The sequence below is a fragment of the Dermochelys coriacea genome, chromosome 9 (genome assembly GCF_009764565.3).
Source record: "Dermochelys coriacea isolate rDerCor1 chromosome 9, rDerCor1.pri.v4, whole genome shotgun sequence".
NCBI lineage: Eukaryota > Metazoa > Chordata > Testudines > Dermochelyidae > Dermochelys > Dermochelys coriacea.
In genome coordinates, this window is record NC_050076.1 from 100,081,195 (window position 1) to 100,108,020 (window position 26,826).

Genomic DNA, 26,826 nt, shown 5'->3' on the forward strand with positions numbered 1-26,826 from the left:
TGCGGTCTGTCAGGGGCACTTTGAAAAGTTTAATGGAGATTCAGTCCTGCCTGGAATACCGCGGGGAGGGATAGCTCAGTGGGTTGAGCATTGGCCTGCTAAACCCAGGGTTTTGAGTTCAGTCCTTGAGGGGGCCATTCTGTGTGACAGTTGTTCTTGTTTCTCCTTGATGTAAAGCCACCCCTTTTGTTGATTTTAATTCCCTGTAAGCCAACCCTGTAAGCCACGTTGTCAGTCGCCCCTCCCTCCGTCAGAGCAACGGCAGACAATTGTTCCGCACCGTTTTTTGTGTAGACGCCATACCATGGCAAGCATGGAGCCCGCTCAGATCACTTCAGCAATTAGGAGCACATTAAACACCACGCGCATTATCCAGCAGTATATGCAGACCAGAACCTGCCAAAGCGAAACCGGTCGAGTGGGTGACGTCAGCGCAGTGATGAGAGTGATGAGGACATAGACACAGACTTCTCTCAAAGCATGGGCCCTGGCAATGTGAGCATCATGGTGCTAATGGGGCAGGTTCATGCCGTGGTACACCGATTCTGGGCCTGGGAAACAAGCACAGACTGGTGGGACCGCATAGTGTTGCAGGCCTGGGACGATTCCCAGTGGCTGTGAAACATTCACATGCGTAAGGGCACTTTCATGGAACTTTGTGACTTGCTTTCCCCTGCTCTGAAGCGCAAGAATACCAAGATGAGAGCAGCCCTCAAAGTTGAGAATCGAGTGGCAATAGCCTTGTGGAAGCTTGCAACACCAGACAGCTACCGGTCAGTCGGGAATCAATTTGGAGTGGGCAAATCTACTGTGGGGGCTGCTGTGATGCAAGTAGCCAAGGCAATCAAAGATCTGCTGATATCAAGGGTAGTGAGTCTGGGAAATGTGCAGGTCATAGTGGATGGCTTTGCTGCAATGGGATTCCCTAACTGTGGTGGGGCCATAGACAGAACCCATATCCCTATCTTGGCACTGGAGCACCAAGCCGGCGAGTACATAAACTGCAAGGGGTACTTTTCAATAGTGCTGCAAGCACTGATGGATCACAAGGGACGTTCCACCAATATCAACGTGGGATGGCCAGGAAAGGTACGTGACTTGTAAGGTACTTGCATCTTCAAGAACTCTGGTCTGTTTCAAAAGCTGCAGGAAGGGACTTTCTTCCCAGACCAGAAAATAACCATTGGGGATGTTGCAATGCCTATAGTTATCCTTGGGGACCTAGCTTACCCTTTAATGCTATGGCTCATGAAGCCATACACAGGCAGCCTGGAGAGTAGTCAGGAGCTGTTCAACTACATGCTGAGCAAGTGCAGAATGGTGGTAGAATGTGCATTTGGACGTTTAAAAGCGCGCTGGTGCAGTTTACTGACTTGCTTAGACTCAGTGAAACCAATATTCCCATTATTATTACTGCTTGCTGTGTGCTCCACAATATCTGTGAGAGTAAGGGGGAGACGTTTATGGCGGGGTGGGAGGTTGAGGCAAATCGCCTGGCCACTGGTTACATGCAGCCAGACACCAGGGCAGTTAGAACACATGCGCGGTGCACATCAGAGAAGCTTTGAAAACTAGTTTCATGATTGGCCAGGCTACAGTATGATACTTCTGTTTGTTTCTCCTTGATAACCCCCACCACCCCTCTTAGTTCACTCTACTTTCCTGTAAGCTAACCGCCCTCCCCTCCCCCCTTCGATCACCACTTGCAGAGGCAATAAAGTCATTCATGCATTCTTTATTCATCAAACAGATAGGGGGATAACTGCCAAGGTAGCCCGGAAGGGGTGGTGGAGGAGGGAAGCACCCGGTGGGGTGGTGGAGGAGGGAAGGACAAGGCCACACAGCACTTTAAAACTTATTGAATGCCAGCCTTCTGTTGGTGAATCCTCTGGGGTGAAGTGGCTGGGTGGCCAGAGGCCCCCCATCGTGTTCTTGGGCATCTGGGTGAGGAGGCTATGGAACTCGGGGAGGAGGGCGGTTGGTTACACAGGGGCTATAGTGGCTATCTGTGCTCCAGCTGCCTTTCCTGCAGCTCAGCCACATGCTGGAGCATATTAGTTTGATCCTCCAGCAGCCTCATCATTGAATTCTGCCTCCTCTCATCATGCTGCCACCACCTGTCTGCTTCAGCCCTCTCTTCAGCCTGCCACTTCTTCTCCCGGTCATTTTGTGCTTTCCTGAACTCTGATATTGTCTGCCTCCATGCATTCGTCTGTGCTCTGTTGGTGTGGGAGGACAGCATGAGGTCAGAGAACATTTCATCGCGAGTGCATTTTTTTCGCCGTCTAATCTTCGCTAGCCTCGGGAAGGAGAAGATCCTGTGATCCTTGAAACACATGCAGCTGGTGGAGGGAAAAAAAGGGACAGTGGTATTTAAAAAGACACATTTCACGGTAAACCTTGCTGTTAACATTACATACATAGCACGTGCTTTCGTTACAAGGTCGCATTTTGCCTCCCCCCACCGTGTGGCTAACCCCTTCCCCCCCATGGCTAACAGCGAGGAACATTTCTGTTCAGCCATAGGCAAACAGCCCAGCAGGAACGGGCACCTCTGAATGTCCCCTTCAGAAAAGCACCCTATTTCAACCAGGTGACCATGAATGATATCACTCTCCTGAGGATAACACAGAGATAAGGAACGGATGGTGTTTGAACGCCAGCAAACATACGCTGCAATGCTTTTTTCTGCAATGATTCCCGACTACGTGCTACTGTCCTGGCATGGTAAAGTGTCCTACCATGGTGGACGGAATAAGGCTGCCCTCCCCAGAACCCTTTTGATAAGGCTTTGGGAGTACATCCAGGAGAGCTTTATGAAGATGTCCTTGGAGGATTTCCGCTCCATCCCCAGACACGCTAACAGATTTTTCCAGTAGCTGTACTGGCTGCAAATGCCAGGGCAAATCAATCATTAAACACGGTACACTCACCAGAGGTCCTTCTCCACTTGGCAGGTCCGGGAGGCAGCCTTGGGTGGGTTTGGGGGGTACTGGCTCCAGGTCGAAGGTGAGAAACAGTTCCTGGCTGTCGGGAAAAACGGTTTCTCCGCTTGCTTGCTGTGAGCTATCTACAACCTCATCATCATCTTCCTCGTCCCCAAAACCTGCTTCCATGTTGCCACCCTCTCCATTGAAGGAGTCAAAGCACACGGTTGGGGTAGTGGTGGCTGAACCCCCTAAAATGGCATACAGCTCATCATAGAAGCGGCATGTTTGGGGCTCTGACCCGGAGTGACTGTTTGCCTCTCTGGTTTTCTGGTAGGCTTGCCTCAGCTCCTTAAGTTTCACGCGGCACTGCTTTGGGTCCCTGTTATGGCCTCTGTCCTTTATGCCCTGGGAGATTTTCACAAATGTTTTGGCATTTCAAAAACTGGAACAGAGTTCTGAGAGCATGGATTCCTCTCTCCATACCTCCCGTTCGGTCCATGCTGGAGCTCTTTACTATTCTGGGACTCCATCATAGTCACCGCTGCTGATGAGCTCTGCACACTCCTGCAGCTTGCCACGCTGGCCAAACAGGAAATGAGATTCAAAAGTTCGCAGGCCTTTCCTGTCTACTTGGCCAGTGCATCTGAGTTGAGAGTGCTGTCCAGAGCTGTCACAATGGAGCACTCTGGGATAGCTCCCGGAGGCCAATACCATCGAATTGCATCCACACTACCCCAAATTCGACCTGGCAAGGCCAATTTAAGCGCTAATCCCCTAGTAGGGGGTGGAGTAAAGAAATCGATTTTAAGATCCCTTTAAGTCAGAAAAAAGGGCTTTGTCATGTGGATGGGTGCAGAGTTAAATTTGCAGATTTAATGCTGCTAAATTCGACCTCAGCTCCTAGTGTAGACCAGGTCTTAGGCTAGATCCAATTGAGGTGATGCTAGTGGGATGGTGGGGAACAACTCAATTGCGTGGTGGACCTTGCGCCTTCTAGAGGTGGTTTATTCACCCTTTGTCCAAGTCTGTATTGTGGGTGTGCATTTTAACTCACCTGGTATCAGTAGCCAAAAACCTCTTCATATGAGGCTGTGGTGATTGTTTTTCAGACCTGCATCCAGTAATTCTTGACTTTGTAACTTCTGGATGATTGCAATATGCTCTGTTCTTGAAAACCACTCAGAAGCTATAGCAGGTGCAAAGTGCAGTGCTAGAAATGGGATAATACATGATTTTTTCAGACAGCTGCATTAGCTTCCTTGCTTCTGGATACAATTTGAGGTGTTTGGTTTTTATGTGGTTTGGGTCCTGGTCTCTTCCCCTCTGTACCATTACAGCAGCTGATCAGATAAGGTGCTTGGGCTAATAATCTCAAGATTTAAAAATCCAACAACTGGGTGTTCTTCCGGGAGTGAAGATTCCTAGACTTGAATGCACTTTGCTTGCTTGTCCAAAATGTACATCTGTTGACATGGAGAGAAGATGGTGTATCTTCTCTTCTCAGGCTTATACCTGTTGTAACTGGGTGGATTGGTGGGAAAGAGAAAAGTGTCTTTGCTTTTAGTTCATAGTCACTTTTTTATAGTTAAATGCTTTACATGGTCCCTTGAACAGATGGCATAAGTGGCCATTATGCACTATTTAATAAACCCAGTATTTGGTGTTGTGAAATGAGTTAGATAAGCTCAGGTTCTCTCCAGTTCTGGTAGTCATAACTTTCTATGCTAGTGCCTGCCAGAGGGTATGTTTACACTAGAAATGTAAGTCGACCTATATTAGGTTGATTTATAGCCACTACAGTAATTACCATGATGGTGCATGTCAACACTACCCTCCTTGGGTCAGTGGTGCATGTCCTCACTGGGAGCACTTACATGGACATAAGAGGGGCAGTATGTGGAGCTGAGAGCCCGGTCTCTCAGTTCTGCTGGCAGCTCTTGCTGGGCTCCTGGCAGGCTGCCCCCTCCCCCACTCCCTGCTCCACACCAGGAGCTGGGGGGACGGGGACGGGGGAGCCACCTGGGGCTTCTCAGGAAGCCATGAAATTGATAAGGCTGCCCGGTTCCTGGCAGGGAGTGGGCAGGGCCTCCTGGGTTCTCGCCCCGGCTTGCAGCTGTGAGTGGGGTGCAGCTCTCCAGGGGAGTGGGAGTGAAGCTGGATTCTTGTCAATTGGCTTTCTTGTCTATTTCACAGGTCCTACCAACAAGCGATGTAAGGAACACACAGACACTGCGTTCCCATAACTACACCGCCATAAGCCCTATGCCTCTTGTGGAGGTGGAGTTATTTCATTGGTGTAGACGACCACTTACATTAGCAGGAGCAAGGCTGTAGTGTAGACACTGACATAATCAGGTCAACGTAAACTGCCTTATATCCACCTAACCGTGTAGCATAGACTAGACTATAGTATGAACAACAAGTTTAGGTTTGGGAATGGTTGAAATGCTTATCAAAGGGAAAGTACTCCTGCAGCTTTGCTCCATGAATGCTCTATCCTGGACCTCTTAAATACAGCCTGCAACCTAGGACATTGTATGGCAGCAGCAGGCCAACACCAGCACATTAATTTTCCATTGTGACCTACCTGCATTGCGGCCGACTGCACTGCAGGTGCAGAGTAGTAACCTCATTTGGTACTTTCACATGAGCAAGGGTTTTTTTTAAGCTATTGGTTAACTAATTTTAAACCCTGGATGATGTGAAACTCTCAATGACCAGCAAATTTTCATCTGCCCTGTACAGTAATCTCAGAGTTAACTGTGGACTTCCACTTTAAAGATGTGCTGAGGGAGAGGATATCATGAGCATTCCTGTGGAAGGATATTTTTTGGTTCAGGGAGCACTACTTTACTTGCAGCTGTGTTTAGCTGCCTTTGAACTCAGCTCTCTCTACCATCTATCAGTTACTACTTAACAATTACAGGGTTCACCACAGTGCCGCATTAGGTGCTTCTGCGCTTGCAGGTCTGGACTCTAATATATAATCTGGGACAGTCAGAAAATTAGGGTCAAGCAAACCAAGTCAAATAATATGACTCAATCTGCCAAATGGAGTAGGTTCATTTCAGGTTTAAGTGGAGTGTCAGCAGTTCAGTGTTAATACTGGGGGCAGTTGAAGGTTGCATGATTAGTGCTAGAGAACTTATTTGTAAATCATCAAGTATGACACTTCTCTTAAATCTGCTCCCCTGCTGATAGGGGAAGGCCTTTGGCAGTGGAGGCAGCAGGTGGATACAAGAGCAACAATGCCAAACACCGTTAGGCATCTCCCCTTTCGCTGTAGCTCTGCTGCTGGTTGCACACTCCGATAGGTGCTGGGGAAGAGTCTGAGGGAACTTCCCACACTGCGCGAGTGATGACAGGAAGTCAAGCTGCCCAACATGACCGTCTATAAACAAAGGTGCTGTTAAATGCACTGAGCTGAAATGAAAACAATGTTTGTTACTTAGTTTAGGTGGTGCCAGCAACATTTATATTAGAAAAGCACTTAAAGGCCTCAATCAAGATCAGTATCTCATTGTGCTAAGTACTGTATGTGCAGAGTAAGACAGTTCCTGCCCAGAATCTAACTAGCAACAATAGGTTAATTTCCAGACAATCTGATCCATAATTGTTCACTGAATGTGCATCACTTCTGCTACTAAAATCTCTGGATATGTTCAGACTGGATGATCTAGGCATGATTAGTTCTTTAGAACTAACATTTTAAACAATCATTGATTCTGATTAAGCCAAACTTTTGTTGAGTAATATTTGAAAGTTATTCCTATAAAATATTTTAAGTGAAATGTGTAAATTTTCACTCTGTAGATTTATGCACTCTTATCTTGTTTTCTGGCCTGTGACAGGAAACTGTTAGACCTTTACTTTGAATGCTGTATTCAGTTTAATTTAACTGTTCTTCATTTCTCATCTTTCAGGTCTTATCACCATGGTTATCTTGAGGACATGAGTAATGATTTAATTGGATGTAAAAAAAAAGAACCCCAACCTTATCTTACTATATATTTACATCATGAATGTGGACTGCCTTTTACTCTCATGTGATGTATTAAGATGCTAGAAAAGCTATTCAGTGATTTAAAATACTTTCAAAAATGTAATATATTTTAACTATGTATAACTATAAATAAACAACAAGACTCTTAGGTGCTTCTGTTACAGCTATGGAATGTTTAGTGATATCTGTGAAATTATTTTGAAGAAACTTTTATATCTACATCTACTGTAAAAAAGACAAAGCAACATTTGTTATTTTAAATCCATGTTCACATCAGTGTTTGATCACTATAAAAGCAAACTGTTCATACTGAAAGGTTCATTTGTTTATTCCATTGCTGTAAGTAGAGAGGTTACTACATAACATTTTATGTATAAATACCAGCATGATCAGAGTTTACGTAAGACTTGTCATTTAAGATGAAATTTGAAATTCCATCACTAAAAGCTATGAAATAAATTAAGTTTAGATGAAGTAATTAATTCTCAATTCATGACAGCAACAACAAATATATGGGATATATAGGGCTCTTAACTGTGGAATCAGTTAGACTTTTTTTGCATCATAACTAAGTCATAAAACATTTTTGTAATTTTTTTTTATAAATACATGTAACATACAAATGTAGCAAGATATTTAAGTATAGATACATAACATCCTGAAGAGAAAAATCACATGTCCAGGACTCCCACTTCAAAGTAGTACAGAAATAAACCGTACCACTACATTGGTAATGACCTGAATACATTTAGCAACATAGCCAAGGTCCTCTATATACACGTGTTAGACAAATATACTTGATTTATGTTTTGCAAGAAACTGAAGTTCAGCTTTGATTTTTATAGTTTGGAAGAATTTATACATTTCTATTTTGTCTCATGCTGGAAAAGAAACAAGCTCTCTTTGACCTCCAAAGTAAATATAATCTGTCTATGTTGAAAGAAAAGCTGAATGATCCCTACCTAGGGCCCAGTAAGACTGTGCTTGGTTCTTTCACAAAAATCTTACATTGCTTATTTATGAAAAGCCTATATACCATGCCTTGAGCTGGGTAAAAACATTTTGGAAATTAAACCTCCTTTCTCCATGCATATAATTGGTTACCTTTCTGTTTATGTATAGAGGGGGCAGGAAAAGACCATGTAGAGATGAAAAGTTATTTAACAGTGATTGCACAAAAGGTGGTGAAGTTGAAGTACTTAGGTGAGAGCTGCCCTGGATATTAATTTACATAATGAGTCTTCGTAGGAATAGTCAATAACGTTATTACTTTAGCTTAACTTCAAGGGGAGCTGAGGGCATGTACCATCCTAGAATAACAGAAATGTAGGACTGGAAGGGACTGCAGTAGGTCATCTAGTCCAGTCCTCTCCACTGATGCAGGACTAAATCTTATCTACGTCAGTGATACTCAGTGGTTCAGGAGCCAGATTTGTAGAATCATAGGGACCTCAGGAGGTCAAAGCAGGACCTAATCCCCAACTAAATCAGTAATCAACATCACCCAAAAGAGAGCTAAAATAGTGTGAATTCATTGTTTCATTTACTCTAGTACTATATAGTCATACTGAAACAGTCTGACAGGGAAATATTTAGTGTGTATACATAATTCTCACAGTAAAATGACTGACCAAGTAGTATTTTATCAACTACAATTGGTTAATAACTTAGATTAATAACTAAATCATACAGTGTCTTACTACCATGTGCTGCAAAGAGCAGCAGGAGACACATTTGTGACTAGAGAGCTTCAGTCTGAGTATCACTGATCTAGATGGTCTCTGACAGGTGTTCGTCTAACCCACTCTTAATGCTCTACAGTGACAGAGATTCCACAACCTACCTAGGTAATTTATTCTTGTGCGTAACTGCCCTTACAGTTAGAAAGTTTTTCCTAATGTCCAACCTAAACCTCCCTTGCTGCAAGTTAAGCCTATTGTTTCTTGTCCTTTCCTCAGTGGATAAGGAGAACAATTTATCACCTACCGCTTTATAGCGATCTTTTACATACTTGAAAACTTATGTCTCTTCCCCCCAGTCTTGTCTTCTCTCCTCACTAAACAAACCAATTTTTTAAAATCTTTCCTCATAGGTCAATAAACACTGGAATAAATTGCCTACGGAGGTTGTGGAATCTCGATCATTGGAGATTTTTAAGAGGTTAGATAAACACCTGTCAGCAATGGTCTAGATACTTAGTCCTGCCACGAGTGCAGGGAACTGGACTAGATGACCTCTCGAGGTCCCTTCCAGTCCTGTGATTCTATGCTTTCTAGACTTTTAATAATTTTTGTTACTCTCTTCTGGACTCTCTCCAATTTGTTTATGTCTTTCCCTAAGTGTAGTACCCAGAACTGGACATAGTAGTCCCTTTGAGGCCTTGTTACTGCTGAGTCTAGTGGAAGAATTAATTCTCATATCTCCCTTACAACACTATTGCTAATATATCTCAGAATGATCACTCTTTTTTGCACTGGTATTACATTGTTGACCCATATTTATTTTGTGATCCACTACAACTCCCAGACCTTTTTCTACAGTACTCATTCCTAGGCAGTTATTTCCCATGTTGTATTTGTACTCCTAACTGGAGTACATTCCATTTGTCCTTATTTTCATCCTGTTTAATTCAGACAGTTTCTCCAAATCATTTTTAATCCTGTCCTCCAAAGCGCTTGCAACCCCTCCCTTCCTGTAGCCTTCTTCCTGCCCTTATTCTACATGTCATCCTTTTATTACCAAGCAGCACAAGTTTGGCTCCTTTTTTAATCTACTGCTGTAGTCACCCTTCTCCTTCAGATTCAACATTAACCTCTTCTCAAATCACTTCACTTCTTTCTTCTGATTCTTCTCTGTAACAGAAGGTAGACGTGGATAGAGGAGAAAAACAGCACACATACTGTTGTGTATTGCCCTGTCCATTTCTATTGTGTGTGAAGACGGTCTGTTAAGTTTTGCTACTGTGCGTGTAACCATGGCAGCTCTGACATCCAAGGTGAGGTAGTTAATCTCAACACAATCACTGAACTGTACCTTTAACATGATATGTTCATCATTATTTGTACTGCAGTAGCCTCAGAGCTCAAGTCATGGACCAGGAGGATCCCACTGTGCTAGGCATCGTACAAACACAGAACAAAAAAAGACTGTCCCTACCCCAGGAGCTTACCATCATAGAAACTCAGCCCTAGCTAATGTTCTCAGTTGTGCATAATTAGTGTATTAACATCTCCAGGATTAGAAATTAACTGAAAATGCAGGACAACAGGAAATTCCAAGGTTCTGAAAAGGAACGTTGGCAGTACAGGTTTCTTCATCAAAGAAATTAGAGATGCAATTGTTTTACAAAAATAGGTTGACTCAGAATGAAGCACTGACAAAGGAGGTAATAGTTATAGTAATTGACTCTCAGAAATAATAAAGAAAGCATTTCTCTTTCCAGGGGTCACAAGAGAAGGAGCCAGCTAGTACACCGATAAATGACAAGGTTAAATCGTGTATGCAAGTCCAAATGAAGTGCAGGTGACACACCCTGACTTAAAAGAAATGAGCAGAAAATAAGTGAATCTTTAACTTCATTATATTCAAGAGATTCTTGAGGGTTGTACAGTCCACATATATAACTCCAATATTGAAAACAAGACATCAGGAAATTAGCAGGTACTCTGGCATTAGTTGAGGGGAAATTTACAGAAACCGTTTGAAGGGAATGTGGCAGCAGCAAGAGATAAGCAGGATTTTATGTGAGCAGATGGATAGATACAGAAAGGCAATATAGTATTAGAAGTACCCGAGAAGCCTATCTGGAATAGTGTGTATAGGGCACAAGGGTTCTTTCCTGGCTGGCAGAGAGATCTGGACCTTCCCTTTGTTTTAGTGTGCTATGTTCTAGTAATCCAGGCTCAGTGAAGAGCCACAAAAAACAGAGAGAATCAAACCCTGCTTGATGTAATTTAACTTCAAACAGGACAACGGGGCCCGTAAACTTCATTTCATTAGGAGTGAATCAGAGTATGTAAACTCATCCCTGCCATTTAGATTTAGAATCTCTAACAGACGAGTAGGGGTCACTGCATCAGAGCACCTTTGAGTAGCGGGGTGACAGTTGTTCTGGAGGGAACTGTAGGAGACGATGTATTGGTAGCAATCAGTGTAGAATCACAGTGGGAGTCAGCCCCATAGTTCACTTTAACCACATTTCAGTTATATGCATCCGATGAAGTGAGCTGTAGCTCACGAAAGCTTATGCTTATGCTCAAATAAATTTGTTAGTCTAAGGTGCCACAAGTACTCCTTTTCTTTTTCACATTTCAGTTAGTCACCAACCCTGTGTGAAATCACTTTATTTAAGAAAATGGGGGTGTGCATTTCCTGATGTGATCCAGAGTAGGTGGAAATGAGCTTTTCAAAATGGAGCCAAGAAAAGAAGGGAAGATGTAGGGCATTTAACACCCAGAAATGCAACTTGAGAAAGTGAATACACCCCCCAAAAAAGGGGTGTGTGCCATTTCTCATTCCTAGTTCCTGACGCAAACCAGACAGCCTCCTCTTCTGGGAACAGATAAATGCTTTGATCACAGAGCTAGAACTGCTTTAAATGTTTACTAGTAGGGACTGAAACACTCTGTTCTTTCAGCACCTGCTATACGAATAGGTTTCAGAGTAGCAGCCGTGTTAGTCTGTATTCGCAAAAAGAAAAGGAGGATTTGTGGCACCTTAGAGACTAACAAATTTATCTGAGCATAAGCTTTCGTGAGCTACAGCTCACTTCATCGGATGCATTGAGCTGTAGCTCATGAAAGCTTATGGTCAAATACATTTGTTAGTCTCTAAGGTGCCACAAGTACTCCTTTTCTTTTTGCTATACAAATATAACTCTCACACAATTGTAAGTGATCAATCCTATTGGGTACTAAGCGATGAAATACCTTTATCAATGTTGTCATCACTTAATACCTGATATGGTTGTTAATTTATCATTGCCTGTAAGATCTGCGGTATGTGCTTGTGTCTAATCTGGATCAGTGCTCTGGATCAGGAAATGCTTGCAAGCTCCCATTTTCTCTAAAAGTGAATCATAAAATGCATATGCCTACAATAGAGAAAGTGTAGATACAGTCAGTTAACCAATGTTCCACCCTCAGTAAATCAATCTAAGTTCCACAGTTTGCCTATTGAACACTTAGAACACAACTTGTGATACTGGAACAGATTGCCAGGCCATCTTAGTCCTGTATCCTGCCTCTAGAAATAGCTCATCCCTTGTGTTTCAGAAAAAAACTTCCCACTTGCTCCATATACTAACCCCATGAATCTGTTTATTCAGCAAGAACGTTTATTATGTACAATGAACTAAATAACAGTAATAATAATAATAATAAAACAAAAAGCTACAGGAGGGAGATAGTTCAGTGGTTTGAGCATTGGCCTGCTAAACCCAGGGTTGTGAGTTCAATCCTTGAGGGGGCCATTTAGGGATCTGGGGCAAAAATTGGGGGATTGGTCCTGCTTTGAGAAGGGGGTGGGACTAGATGACCTCCTGAGGTCCCTTCCAACCCTGATATTCTATGATTCTAGGTGCAGCTGCTGGAGAAGCAGCAGCAGACCTAGGCCACCAAGTCCAGGTGGCAGTGGGCAGGCTCAGATAGGAATGTCCCCATCTGGAGGCATAGCTGAACAGCAAGCTGGGCTGAAACCCCAGGATTGTATTCTCAGCTGTAGTCCTGAGAGGTGAAAGAGGAAGCCCACCTGAAGAAGAAATGGAAGGATAGCTCAGTGGTTTGAGCATTGGCCTGATAAACCCAGGATTGTGAGTTCAATCCTTGAAGGGGCCATTTAGGGATCTGGGGCAGATATTGGGGATTGGTCCTGCTTTGAGCAAGGGGTTGGACTAGATGATCTCCTGAGGTCCCTTCCAACCCTGATATTCTATGATCTATGAATCCCAAGACCATCAAAATGATGCTATCTTGACACTGGCTGCTGGCATGAGTTAGTGTATGACTGTAGATATTGAGTAACAGCTCTCCAAAAACAAATGCAATTTATCTGAGTTGGTGGGTGAGAAGGCCCAAATTTTATAACAGCTGTTCACAATACACACACACAGACAACCTACAGGTTCATAAAAAACTCAACAGCTCTAATGTAGTTCAACAGTTCTTATCCTCGACTGCATTTAGAAATGAATTAGGAGGACAAAATACCAAAAAATGGAAGAGATGTACCCAAACACCAACTACTAAACACACTCTATTGCCCATGTTAATGGCTTCCTACCTGCCAGTTATCCCACCATTCAGGATTGTAACTGCTTAGCTTAGAATTTGGTAGCAGAAGTTTTACATACCTAAAAAAACCTTTGAAATAATTGACTTACTTCCAGAAGTCCTCTCTGTCTCTGGATTCCCAGCCAGAACATCAGCCACCTGGTATTCAGCAACAGGTAACTGCCATACATTAACTATGCAAACACCAGCACATCATTCACTAAAACGTTATCACAGAACAGGTCCCAGGGAAACTGACTTTCGCATAATGTGTGACCATCCTTCTGAAAGGGAAGAACAAAGCCATCTCTTGCTCACAAAGGTACTTAAAGGTCATATTTGTTTCCCCAACTAAATCAAGAGTTAGTCTAGGTGCAGTCTACGTTTTTCAGCGTGGTTTGTTTAGCTATGCTTCAGCGCACAGCTTTCTGGCTTGTTACATATAACCTAACGAGAAATGAAGAGTGGCATCATTGTGAAGGCCGTAGTGTTGAATGAGGCAAAGTCCTTTTACTTTCTCTCTGTAGTAAGGACATTTCACACCTTTGGGGGTTTGGTGCCTTAAGCTGTAGTTTTATCTCTTTCATGCCAATTCCCATCTCCCCCCACCTTTGAACCCTCTCCAGAAATAAAGGCTTTAAAGAAGAACATCTATACATGGCCTTAGTAATAAGAAACTTATCCACAAACAAAAGTAGCTTAGCTGAAAGCATATCCAGTGTCCAGCTAACACCCCTCACCCCACCCCACCCCAAAAATCCACACACCACACTGGCACAAATCTAAGACAAAAATGTAACAAGTCGGGAGATCAATGGTTAAAGAACGCAGCCAGTTCCCCACTGTCATCTAATGATCCTTTCCCATGCAGTAGCACCTCAGTTTGCCCCTAGGCCCCTTGTTTTGTTCTGTAATGGAAGTGTGCTGCTGGAGGTATGCTGCTGACCTAAATATATTGCTTATTAAGTGCACAGTAGACATTTTAAAAGGAGCAGAGTTTCCAGGGGGCATTAAGGTATGTCAGAGTTCTGTAAGTTCTAGTGTGAAGTGTGGACTCGAGTATTTGTATGACTAGAAATGGGACAAATGATCTATCTGGGGTTATAAAATGTGTTGATTATATGGTGGTGTAGGGCATGTGACACTAGGCTTTCCCTGTATGTATTTTAATGACATTTTTTCACAAATACCAGTTTTTGGTAGTAATTCATGTTGTAACATGTTAGTGTATCAACATGGCTCCCTGGAATACGAAATGCCTGTATCATCTCCAAGGCTGTACACTCAGTGTCTCCAGGAAGCATGTTTGTCTGGTTCTCCAGAGTGAGCTGTTCAGACCCCATTAACTGAGCAAATGGAGCACTTGAACCATGGACCCAGTGTATAAAAGACCTCTTGTCCCCATCCAAAACAAATCAAGGAAGCTGTACCACAAGGGAGACAGGTTAAGTTTCTTAGGGCTTTTATGATGCATCATAAACAATGGAATTGCTGAACAGACGTGGAGTTGAGGCACGTGGTACAGAAGTCTGTGCCAAATGTGACTACTGACAACACTGGCAGTGATGTTGTACACTCTTTGGGGATTAATAAAGAAAAAACTTTTCTAGTTCTATACGCACACAATGGGGGCACAGAGAAAATCCATCAGAGAGTCACAAGGATACAAGATAGGACATGAACATGGATGCTGAAGTTGCATATAGGTAGCACTTGTGATGGGAATAACTATGGCCAAGAAGGGAAAGTATCAAGGGAATTCCATAGGAATTACTAGTCTGTCTTTTCTAAACCATAACACCATATCCTGAACAGAGCCCCCTGCTGTAAACTCATTTGCTGCTGACTCAAAACAAGAAATTGTAGTTAATGAAAACCATGATGTTAGAAGCACTATCAGGTACTGATGACCTCTTTCATATGGAGGGGAAAAGGCTAACCAAATAGCAGGACTGCTTTGCTATGCTACAGTAATGGACTATAAATACAGAAATAATAAATGACTGCAGTCATTATGAGTCACATTGCTCTTATGCTTAAGAGGGAGGAGCAAACAAGACCAGTGCAGAAGAAATGTAATCAAAGGTATCTTAAATGGTCGGTGTTTCCCGTTTTACACACAAGATTAGACAAAGAAGTAACAAACAGAGAATTAACATACTGTACTTGGGTGCATTTTTTCCCACTCAGGGAACTATACATACAGCCAGTAGCTTATCAAGCAAAATTAAGGCATCAGCACTGGGTGTCGTTCAAGAAACAAGTAAACGGCATTCTTTGGAAAGCCAAATTCTACAGTGGGGCACTAGAATCTCAAGATTCCATCCTCACAAAACAAATTAACTCCTTCACCTCAGGAACCTGCCAGTGGTCCACAGCACAACCTCCACTGCTGGCACTTGGAACCATTCAATTGAAAGGATTCTTGTCATTAAAATAAATTACAATGGAAACTGCAGTGATGACAGTGTTAGAACGTGGATGGGCTCAGTTACTCTTACTGATTCTCCCAACATGGTGCATGGTTCAGGGTACTATTTATAATGCAAAAAAGCCACACAGGCACTGGTATTACCCGAGTATAGACACTATGTGAGGCGTGCCTATGTAAAGTATACACCAGGTGACAATTTCAGGATTAGCGTAATATTTTTCAAGGACCATAATGAACACATTTCAATAACTTAAGCAACTGAAAATTCAGACAGGTTCAGAGATCACAGATCAAAATAATACATAGGTTTCATAATACAAAAGAGGCTGTATAATGTGTGAAGAGACATGAAATCCACAAGGGGAGAGAGTAATAATTAATCAGGGCCTACATTTCATACAATGGATTTTTTTTTTTTAATTTAACACAGCCTTGAGAGAGAGAAGCTTATATGATGTCAACCAGGAAAATACTCAGCAACTCTTACAGTACCATGCATCTTTGAAGTAAATGTTAGCTAATGAATCCTCATAATACGGTTATGAGGCAGTTAAATATTATCCACATTTTATGGAGGCACAGAAAGGGGATGCTAAGTCAGGCGTGCCAAGCTCCCAGCTCAGTAATCAGGAATTCCATGCTGCACAGAAGCAGATGAGGCTGATAAGACCCCTTGACAGGCACAGGTGATTACTGTGGAGCTGATTTTTTTTTTTAAATATGCACAAAAAATTAAGCACAATCAATCAATAAGCCCATCACCTAGCTAGCTATTCATGCACAAACAAGGTCATCCTCCTTAACCCTCCCATATTCTCTGATTCATCTACCACAAATACCTGTGGCCACAGAAAGCATAAGCCCTTCCATGAAATGGGCAAGTTGTTTGTAAGGATGGGGTCTGCATCTTCTGGTACTGGAGGTATTTGACCTTATTTGCCTCATGATGTGAAGGGGGGAACCTCACATGGGATGGGGACTACCTACCTGGCCCAGAAGTAATCTTGGCTGCCTGCATTTGTAACCCTGTCCTGTTTGATGATTTTGCTGCCAGGGTATCTGTGTTCACCCACACACAAGCCTGCAGGTGGGCTCCAATTCAATCAGGATTGGAGTAGAACCAAGCTGCCATTCTCACTCCCACAGTCAGTGTTAAGGATTCTTGTAAGTCTTGTAAAGCATTAGTTAGGCTTCCAGCTCAGTTACTGTATATCCAAAGCCATGAAATTATCTTTTCCAATTACTAAAATTAGAGTAAATAGGAAAAAAAAATGCACCCACTGGAATTCATACTGCCACCTGGTGACCAGAAAGGAATCTTCTGAAAACAGGATATGTTTAAGGTAATTATGATTCCACCACCATAAGCCAGTGGATGCAGGGATACAAAAGGGGGGAGAGGGATAGCTCAGTGGTTTGAGCATTGGCCTGCTAAACCCAGGGTTGTGAGTTCAATCCTTGAGAGGGCCATTTAGGGATCTGGGGCAAAAATTGGGAATTGGTCCTGCTCTGAGCAGGGGGTTGGACTAGATGACCTCCTAAGGTCCCTTCCAACCCTGAGGTTCTATGATATGATAAAAACAAGGTGGATGAAAAGCACAACATTTCATGAGTGACCACTGCCAAATGGTGCACGAGCTGTTACTTACTGTGAAGATAGAGTTGTAACAGAATAGGGGGCTGCTCCTGCCCTCATTTACAGCAATAGCAACTGGCTTCATGGCAGCAGGTTTAGGCTCAAATGCAGAATTCATTTTTCTGATTTGTTACAAATACTTACAAACCAAAGTACTGCATCATTCAAACAGTGATGCATCTATAGTTAAAGTTACGGATGGAGGTGAGCAACAAAGGAACACCTGCACAGATGTGGAGTTGATCTTTTCACCAGTCTGGGGAATTCCTCACTTGTACAGAAACCATCATCTGTCTGTCCAAGGTGCATCTGACTGTAGAATAGGTCATTCTGAGCCAGCCCTGGAAGCCGTGGAGGCACAGCCTTGCGTGATCAGTCACAAAGATGCAAGCTGATGTGTGTTCCAGGAACTGAAGGCAGTTCCTTATTGTGGTCCGAGAGGTCCCCTGAATTACCCATACCACACTTGACAAAGTTAGGAATCTAAGAGAAAGTGAGCCCTGGCTGTCAACGAGTCTGAAGACATGCCTATAAACTGTATCTTCTGTACAGGGGTTAAATTGGATTTTTGACCCAATTCCTGGAACAGAGCAAGAGCTATCTGGATGGAAGATAGTGCTGCTTCATAGGAAGGGCCTTGAGTACCAGTCACCGAGGTATGGGAAGACCAGAACTGGAAAGGACTGAGTGACATAAAATGGACAATACAGCCCAATTTCATGACCCCTTAATGCACATCTGTAGTGATCCACCTCCAATCCTGTTGGAAATGGGAAAGGTGATCTCCAAAGGGGGGCAGGAGAGCAAATGAGAGAGAGCTGTAAAACCAGAGGTGCAGGATTTGAACTTTAACCAGCTTGTCAAAACTTGAAAGCTTTGAAGATGACTCTGTGGTTGTGCAGGGCGGGTGAGCAGCCCTCTTTCTCTGAAATTTGTGTAATTTCCTTGGGGTGTTCAGTGGATCTATAGAATCCAGAGAACTGAGCAGGACACGCTCTCTGGGTAGTCTGTGACCAGCAAACCATTTCTTATTTGTAGGTGGCCAGGGATCATAAAGTAGCCCTACAGTCCTTCAGCATGTACACAGACTCATCCGTGGTCTCCAAGAAAAGCTTACAATCATTGATAGGGAGATCCTCAACACAGTGTTCTGTACGTCTCTTGGAAACCCCAAAAGTTGGAGCCTTGATGTCCTGTGCACAACCACCACTGTGACAGTGTCCCCAGCAGTAGTGTCCGCAGCATCCAAGGACATTTGAAGAGCAGAGTTCTGGCCAATAACTGGCACTCAGATGATGGACTGGAATGGCTCTCTTTGTTCCTGCCCCAGATGTTTAATCAATGCTGTAAATCTAATAATTGTTTGTAAAAACTATATTTGGCCATGACTCCTTGATAGTTTGCGATCCTGAATTGTAGGGTTGCTGACCAGAAGGACTTCCATCCAAAGAGATCCAGTCTTTTTTGGTCTTTGTCATACTGAGTTCACTTGCCACAGTCTTAGCTGGATCCAGGAGCACCTCATTAATGGGTAATGCCACCCTGGAGGGTATCGCTGTCTGTAGAATATCAAACAGTTTATGCTGTGAGTCCTTGACTTCAAGTGCAATTTGAAGAGAGTGTCAGCTACCCTCTTTCTGAGGTCTTGAAATTGCCAAAAATCGTTAGCCATGGATGGTGGCAGAGGCAAAATTACCTTGTCTGGAGACAAGGATAATATAGGTGTCTGAGGGGTGCCCTGGCCTCCTGTTCCTCAGATGTCTCATGTGGGGGGTGGGGAGGAAGGTGGCTGGTTGGAGAAGATAGGACTGTTCAAGTCTAGGCTCCCTATGAGATGGTACCATTGGGCTAGTGAATTGTTGCCAACAGGCAGCCCAGAGGTCCCAGTATGGCCAGTGGTGAGAGGGAGGCATATGGGAATGGGGATAGCAAGCAGGGTTGATTCCACCACCCTTGCTGATGAGCATAATCTTCCCTATGACTGTCAAAGAATGTGTTCCTGAAAGGATATGTTGGAGAATCCTGAACCTAATCAGAAGAGACCAACTGGAAGTCTCATTCATCCTCCTCAATATCATCCAATGCAGAAGATCTGCAGAAAAGGGTGGCAAGTTCTGTGGTACTGGAGGAAGTTGGCAGTCTGGAGATCAGTCTCAGAAACGAGAGATGCTTGGATACCCAGGAGGAGTGGGGAGTCTGGTTTGTCCATTACAGACAGATCCTTAGTGTAGCAGAATTCTTGTGGTATCATGTAGGGGATCAGTACTGATGCGGGAGCCAAGGATGCAGCAGACAACAACATTAATATTACTATAATGGGAGGTGTAAGGATGCATGCACCAATGGTGTCTGGTACCGAGTGCTTAGTAGAACCCTGCAAATCTGCGGATATCCACGGATATCTGCATCCACAGACCATTTTTGCAGATCAGCTGTTGACACAAAATTTCTAGAGCCCTGCAAATCTGCAGAAATATTCACGGACCATTTTTGTGGCTCACGGATTAGATGCGGATACTAATTCTTTATCTATGTAGAGCTCTCATGCTTATGCTTGCCATCTTTGTCCCTGGCAGAAGGTACTGAGGCCCTTTTGGAGCTGTTTGTTTTGGGACTTTCTGGTCCTGCCAGTATTAGAGGAGGAATCCTTCACCTGAACAGTACCAAGCCAAGAGGTTGAGGTTTCAGAGACCATAGTTATCACAGGGGAACTGGGTTTTTTTGGTGATGGCTCCTTAAAATGAGTCTACACTCTCCTCTTTTTGGATGTCTTCTCTGAAGCCTCCAAGGTTGAAGGGGTGCTGTATATGTGGAGACAGATGTATGGGGGGACTCCTGACCCGACTCAGAAGCTGGTCAAAGGAAGCATTCCATCATCAATAGTCTTGAGTTTCATATTCCTGTTTTTCCTTGCCCGGATTTGAGGGCCAGGTAGAAGTGGCACTTTTGGGAGACGTGAGGCTCCCGCAAAGCAATGGACACACTTGGAGTGGCCTTTGCCTACAAGTATAACCTCTAGGCAGGGGAGGGGCAGTGTTTAAAACCTGGTGAGCCAGGCAAGCCTGGCCAGGAAAATAAGGCTCCCTGAGGGGAGAGAGGAACAAAACAATTCTCTTACTACTTACCTCTAACTATAACTAATCACTAACAACTTACTGTACTACCTGATCCTAATGAACAACTATAGAAATGCAGAATAAAAGGTAGCTGAGGCACACTCAAGGCAGACACGTTAAGGCTCCATCTTAGGCAGAGATTGAGAAAGAATTGAGGGCAGTTTGCCCCCCTCATCCTTATATAGCCTTGGTGTCCAATATGAGGAGACATAGGGAACATATGCAGGCCAAACGGACATTAAAGGAAAATCTCCGATCAAGGTCGTGAGAGGTGCATGTGCACCTGAAGTAGGAGCACCCATAGGGACACTACTCAAAGAAGCTTTGTTCCTATCGCTAAAAACAAAATTTTGTTTTAAGAAGGCTGTCTAATTAGAGTTTATCACTGGTCACAGACTCCTGAAAGTTGGAACTCCAGTGTCCAAATTCAGTTGGACCTGCAGAATACTATAGTCCTGGCCCAGACTATGAGTGGGAGAATTACAGAATTACACTCTAGGATAAGTAAAGGCATGAGGCCTGACACCTGAGGGAGTGCATTCAGAGACCAGAAATGGGAGAGGGGTGAAGCTAGCCCTATACTGACGAGATTAGTCAAATAAATTCACAACATTCATCTGTTTTGGTATTTACACAGAGAATTAGTAAAAGGCAACTAACACTATATGGGTTAACATGACTATTAACCACTGACTAAAGCCATGTATGTAAATACAATTATGTGGCCATGCAAATCAGTACAATCTGCTTATTCTCTGATCTTGCAGCCTGGTTGCTTTCCAGATTTTAATCCTTCATTTAAAGAGGACAAAATTCTCCTCCCAGTGTTTCCAAGGTGTGTTGCAGCTAGCTGATAGCATGGACAATGAGGAATCCAAGCACCTCTTTCCTCACAAATTGGAAGTGATTTCTGCTTTTGTACAAAGTGGGATGGAGGGGGAGCACACAGAGAAGGGGAGATTTCTCTTTTCCTCAGTACCAAAAGTATTAACTGCTTTCTGAATGCCAAATCACAAAGACTTCCCCACTCCTTCCTGGGAGCCAAAAGCCCCAGTGTCTATTACCTAGCTGTTGAAACTTCTAGAATGAGCTATGCATTTTCAGGACAAACATCTCCAGCACACTGAACATGGATAATCCTGGAGCAGCATCACATGCATTTTACTTAATATCTAAGTAAGTACAAGGAAGAGACTGTGCTTTTATATCTCTTCAAATCACTAGAACCTAGTTTGTTTTTAAATATACTGAATTCTGTCGAGAACTTCCAATCTGCTGTGTGGGAACATTGCAGAAACTAGGAGAAAGTGTTGTAGAATTTAGGTCCAGGTTGCCAAGAAGAGGATGAAACATTGACTGAAATAAGCACTTTGATTGATGGAAACAAAAACACCAATGCTCCCCAGGTGAAAGTAACAAAAACATGGTTAAAATCCTGGACACAGTGCACGCTCCAGAAGAAACAACAGCTTTACTTATTTTTTCAGTTCTCTTTATTGGCACTTATTTGGAAAACCAGCATAAATATTTAATAGAGAAGAGACATGTTGACCCACACACAATATAACTACCGTAATTACCTTTCCGTTCATGCATCTTTTAAAAGGATTGGCAATCAGATATTGAGGCCCATTCATGAAAAATGAGATAAGCAAGATAAAAATCTATAATTTTGCCTTTATCACAGAAGAATGAATGCACAGTAAGTCTTTGGCATATGGCTGAGATTATAAAATAAAGCCATGCTGTATTAAAGCAAGCAAGCAGATGTTATACACAATTTTGTCCGTCTGCCATTGGGAAAGGTAAGCATGAGTCTCAGAACTTTATGAAAACTGATCTGTGGAGTAAGGAAGCTCAGTTGACAGTTGCAATAATTTAGATAAACATGGAGAGTCAACAATAAACCATGTTCACAGTGTTCGAGCTACGAGTGAGACCACCACATAGATTCCATATCTCCACATTATACAGGAGAAATAAATCCTTAGTCCTCATTCATCCCAGGTTCTTCACATCTTCTGTTTCCTAACCTTGTATGCTGCTGCCCTGTCAAAGTTCTGTCTCTGTGAAATAACCATATGACAGGGTAGAGAACTACCACCGTATCTTGTTTTAGGAAAGGCTCACTACAGTCAGTGCCCACCTTTAGCTCTGCATTACAGTTTTACTGTTTGGGAAGGAAAAGCTTTGCTTCATTATTAAGCTCTTGGGTGCTGGCAGATTCTTGCTTCTGTCTTGGGAGTCTTCTAGGTTTGCTATCATGGTGCTTCTGGACATAGTAGCTTCTTTCAAATCCATTATAGGAATTCTCCAACATCTCTAAATTGATCGATTCTACACTTGTGATCAATAATTTTTCACTTTATAACATCAGAAATCTCTTTATGCTATGATACTGAGGAACTGGAGGCTGCTTCTACGGAGTTATTACTCTACAGAAGAGATTAAAACATGGTATGTGGTCACATAGCAGAGTTAAATGTTCATGGATTATCACTTCAGTCTGGACATACTCAGGGTCCCTCCTTACGGCTTCCTTTCTCTCCAACTAAAACCCATTGTTAAGACTCTACCGCCTCTAATTTTCTTATCTGAAGCATTTAATTTAGGGATTTTAGCATTTCATGACCTGTCCCAACACACTATTAGAGTTCCTTCTGTGGGAAAACAGTGCTAGGAGAATGCCTACCACTCTAGATAGTCACACAGGGGGAAAAAAAGGAAGCTGGTGATTTTGGCAGGCAATTTTTTCCATGTTAAGTCTGTATTTAGTCACACCAGCAATTATGATTACAAATAAAATGTAACATATAGACAATTCATCCATTCTGGTTCTTTTCATCCAGTCAGAACATAACATTGATTAACAGCCAAACAAATTAGGTGTCCTAAATTAGGACTTAGGCACCAATTATATGTTGATACCCACATTTACCTTTTAAAAACAGCAAATGAAATACCCAAAGCTTGTGGAGTAAAATTAATATTAATCAACTGATCCGTTGATTAGCTTGACAAAAAATGACAGAATCCGATCCGATAAAGGCTATCTGTTACCTGGATCAGCACCATTACAAACTAGTGACAACTGAAAAGATGTAGTTTAAAATGCCTTGTTTCCTCTTGTAGAATAATATATGTATTTGCAATTTATTATGCCAATCAAGAAGATCTATTGCAAGTCAAAACATGTATGCAGATATTCGCATATTAAAGAGAACGTTTGGAGTTTAAACACGAACTATATTTAGTAAAATGTCATACAAATCACTATAAACTTCCTCAAGGAACTATTATGGAAGTTTTCTAGAAATAAAGACACTTCTGGAAGTTCCTATGAGGAACAGGATCAGATAAGAAACTCAGTCACACATTGTAGAACGTTGTCTTGTTGCTCTCCAGCTTGGCTGTTTACCCTCCAGCAGAGGAGTAATAAAGTCTCAATTTGTGGGTAATTTAGCTGAAAAATCTATGGGCTTAAATTGCGATCTGGAATTGGAAAGTGAGGCTGGAGAATCTCTGGTGGTGACAACTTCGGCTGGTGAATCACGGGAAGAGCCAGCACTGCTTTGATTGCTGTCAAGAGTACCTGAAGTCAGACTGAAAAAAAGGGGAATGTAACAGGAGGATATGGAAAATACAAGAGCAGCATTTTTGGGGCAATGCATTAATTTAAATAGGTTTATTATTCAACATCTTTAACATATATATGTGAAACAACTAGCTTTAAACACACACTTAACGGTCTTTTAAAGTGACATAACTATAGACTCTAATTTTACCTGATTGCCACTAAATAGGGTTTCATGCGACTTACTGAAGTTTGAATTCCAGGAAGGAATTTAACATTTTAAATGATATTAAACAGATCCTATGGAAAAATAACTGAAATATTGATTGCTTTAAGATATTAGGTGCAGGTATATTGCTAATGCAAAGCAGTCTAATTTCCACAAAGCAATCATCCGCATTTTAATTAACCAAAATAAGATATTCTAATTCTTACTAAATTTTAAATGTTTAAAATTCTGGTTTTGATTAGCTATTAAGTCGTTTTAAAAGCAAATATTAGTCATCTTCAAAAAGTTTTATATTTCATTTAAAAATACAAAGAAGTCTACAATAATTTTGCTCTCCAGTCAAACCATAATATTTTATCAAGTAGTTAATTCATTCAGCTGACTCAAAGAATTACTTATACATTAGAAATGGCCAGACAATGGAACATATACAAAGGAAAAAATGACAATCATTCAGCAAACTCAATCATCATTTTTATCTTCTATTACAGGAATTCTCAGACTGGGTGCCCTGACAACACAACTGCCAGCAGGCTCAGTGGCAATGGCAACTTATACCTCACAATATGTGGTATTATTAAGGCCCTACTTAACTTGCAATATTGCGGAAATTGCAGATTCCGCAATATTAGGACTTCTACCACAATTTTGACAGCTGGAGCTCAGTCCCAGGCAGCCAACAAGGAGCCCCCTGGTGGCCGACAGCGAAAAATCATGGAAAAGTAATAATGGTCTTTATTATTGTAAATAATAAGGTCCATTATTATTTTTCCTCAATTTTCTATGGCCTGTTCGCAACTCAGCCACAATTTTTTTTACAATCATCCCACAATTGAAGTAGGTGCTTAAGTATTGGGGAAAAAAAGTGCATTAAAACGTATCTACTGATTACGTTTTACAGTATATATTATAAGAAAATTATAACTATGTAGAGTTATTACTATTATTTTCTTCTCTAAAAGAACATTCAAAAAAACCCATTCACTCTTTTCTTTAAACCAGATGTTCAGTATAATTTGCTGCATAGTTCATTCTCTATCTTAGCACAGTCACAGTTCATATGCAGAGAGATCAGACTAGCATTCACCATACGTAACTAAGAGCAAGAGTATAAAGTGACAATTTGCATTAATATGCAAAATTAAAAGGCAAACGATCTCAAGATCTGAAGTTATTTGCTCCAAAATAGCCAATCATTGGGGGGTCTAGTTACAAAACATGCTTAATTCCCATAAATGCTAAGCATACCAACAGGAGAACAGAAGTCATTTATCTGTTTTTGAAGTCCTTAAATTATAGGCACTGGTACCCAAATATCCAGTTTGTTTGCAATACTTACCTGGATATGCTGCAAAAATCCAATGCCCACCCATGCCTGACATCTAGAAAAAGAGACTGAAAACATTTGAGCAGTTTCTGATGAAAGTTACAAGGCATAAGTAACGCTTACCATGCACCAAGGTCTGTCAGATGTGAAACTTCAGGAGAAAGCATGCTAGTAGTTCCTTGAAAAAATCTCTTTGGTTCATCTTCAGTATCCATTTCACCTTTAACAAAACCATGCAATCAGATTCATATTATGCATTAACAGTTAAAATACAACTCTGTCCAGATTTAGAGGGATCATTAGCATAGCCACTTTAGACAAACTTCTATCTTAGATCTGGTGCAGATGAAAATAGATTGTGACACATTCATACACATTTTTAACATTCAGATGTTTTCCCCCTTCTCTAAAATACGTATTAATTTGAATTTTCCAAATACACCTCAAGAATGGGTGCGATAGAGGTGCTTTACTATGCCACAGTAAAGATATTAACCTAAATATAATGAAACACTAACCTCAAAGGATAACATTAACAAAGAGACACATCCAATGACAATTTGAAATGCCCAGTGGATTAAAACTGTCAGCCACGTTAACAATTATTAATTTGAACGTGTAACTACGACAAACAAAAATATTAAAATATTTACCTATTTCTTAGTTTCATTAATTGAGTAAGCAAGCGCTTTGAAAATCAGTGAAAAAGCATCCTCCTTCAAATAGTTCTTAAGTTATGGTACTGAGATCCTCTCCTCAACAACCCCCAAAGTAATTAGTAAAACTCCCTCAACAACAATAATTTATTTTCTCATTGAAGTCCATTTTGAAATACGTGCAGTTCAAAGGGGCTGGGATAAATGAGAAGGGAAGGTCTCCCAGCAGCAACTTCCAATTCACAGATTTTCTCATAGAGAGAGAGATGCATCTCAAGAGTGTTTCACATGCAACCTGGCCCACCACATTCCCTTCCTTCTACGGAACAGAACAGTTTGGTTATCAGTACTTGAAACATGACTTAATGAGCCAAAATGTTACTGTTATGGAAGTGAAGGGTGAGAAAGCTTTTAAAAACAGATGCAATACCATGACTGTTGAAATGGAGGCTAAGAGAAGCAAGTGTAGGTGTACAGATTGAGGCACACCTTCCAAAATTTAAACAACTTATAAATAAAATTACAAGATGAGATGGCCATACTTTTTCTGGGCATCTAGATGTTGAAATTTTGAGGCCTGTAGTGAATGAGAATGCAGAGGTTTGTATACCTATAACAGGGCTCAAAAAAGAACCATGCTCTAAAACTAAAG

The 26,826-nt window shown here is 42.0% G+C and overlaps 2 protein-coding genes across 8 annotated transcripts in view; one reads left to right on the forward strand and one right to left on the reverse strand.

The window, feature by feature from the left end:
* MOSPD1 (motile sperm domain containing 1) overlaps positions 1-10,416 on the forward strand; it is a 29,130-nt gene extending 18,714 nt beyond the window's left edge. Inside the window, exon 6 of one of the 3 annotated variants that reach the window (XM_038416928.2) lies at positions 6,854-7,248. In XM_038416928.2, coding sequence (XP_038272856.1) covers positions 6,854-6,885 — 32 coding nt within the window. In that variant the 3' untranslated portion in view covers positions 6,886-7,248. Of the gene's footprint in view, positions 1-294; positions 372-6,853; positions 7,249-10,375 lie in introns of those variants that run through there. The other 2 variants (XM_043492291.1, XM_043492292.1) reach the window with 2 other exon arrangements.
* An 11,447-nt stretch (positions 10,417-21,863) lies between these two features.
* Positions 21,864-26,826, reverse strand: part of LOC119861225 (P2R1A-PPP2R2A-interacting phosphatase regulator 1-like) — a 28,370-nt gene continuing 23,407 nt past the window's right edge. For 4 of the 5 annotated variants that reach the window (XM_038416053.2, XM_038416052.2, XM_038416055.2 and 1 more), the window contains 2 exons: positions 25,642-25,738; positions 21,864-23,991 (listed from right to left, as the gene is read on the reverse strand). In XM_038416053.2, the coding sequence (XP_038271981.1) occupies positions 23,832-23,991; positions 25,642-25,738 (257 nt within the window). In that variant the 3' untranslated portion in view covers positions 21,864-23,831. Of the gene's footprint in view, positions 23,992-25,637; positions 25,739-26,826 lie in introns of those variants that run through there. The other variant, XM_043492290.1, reaches the window with a different exon arrangement.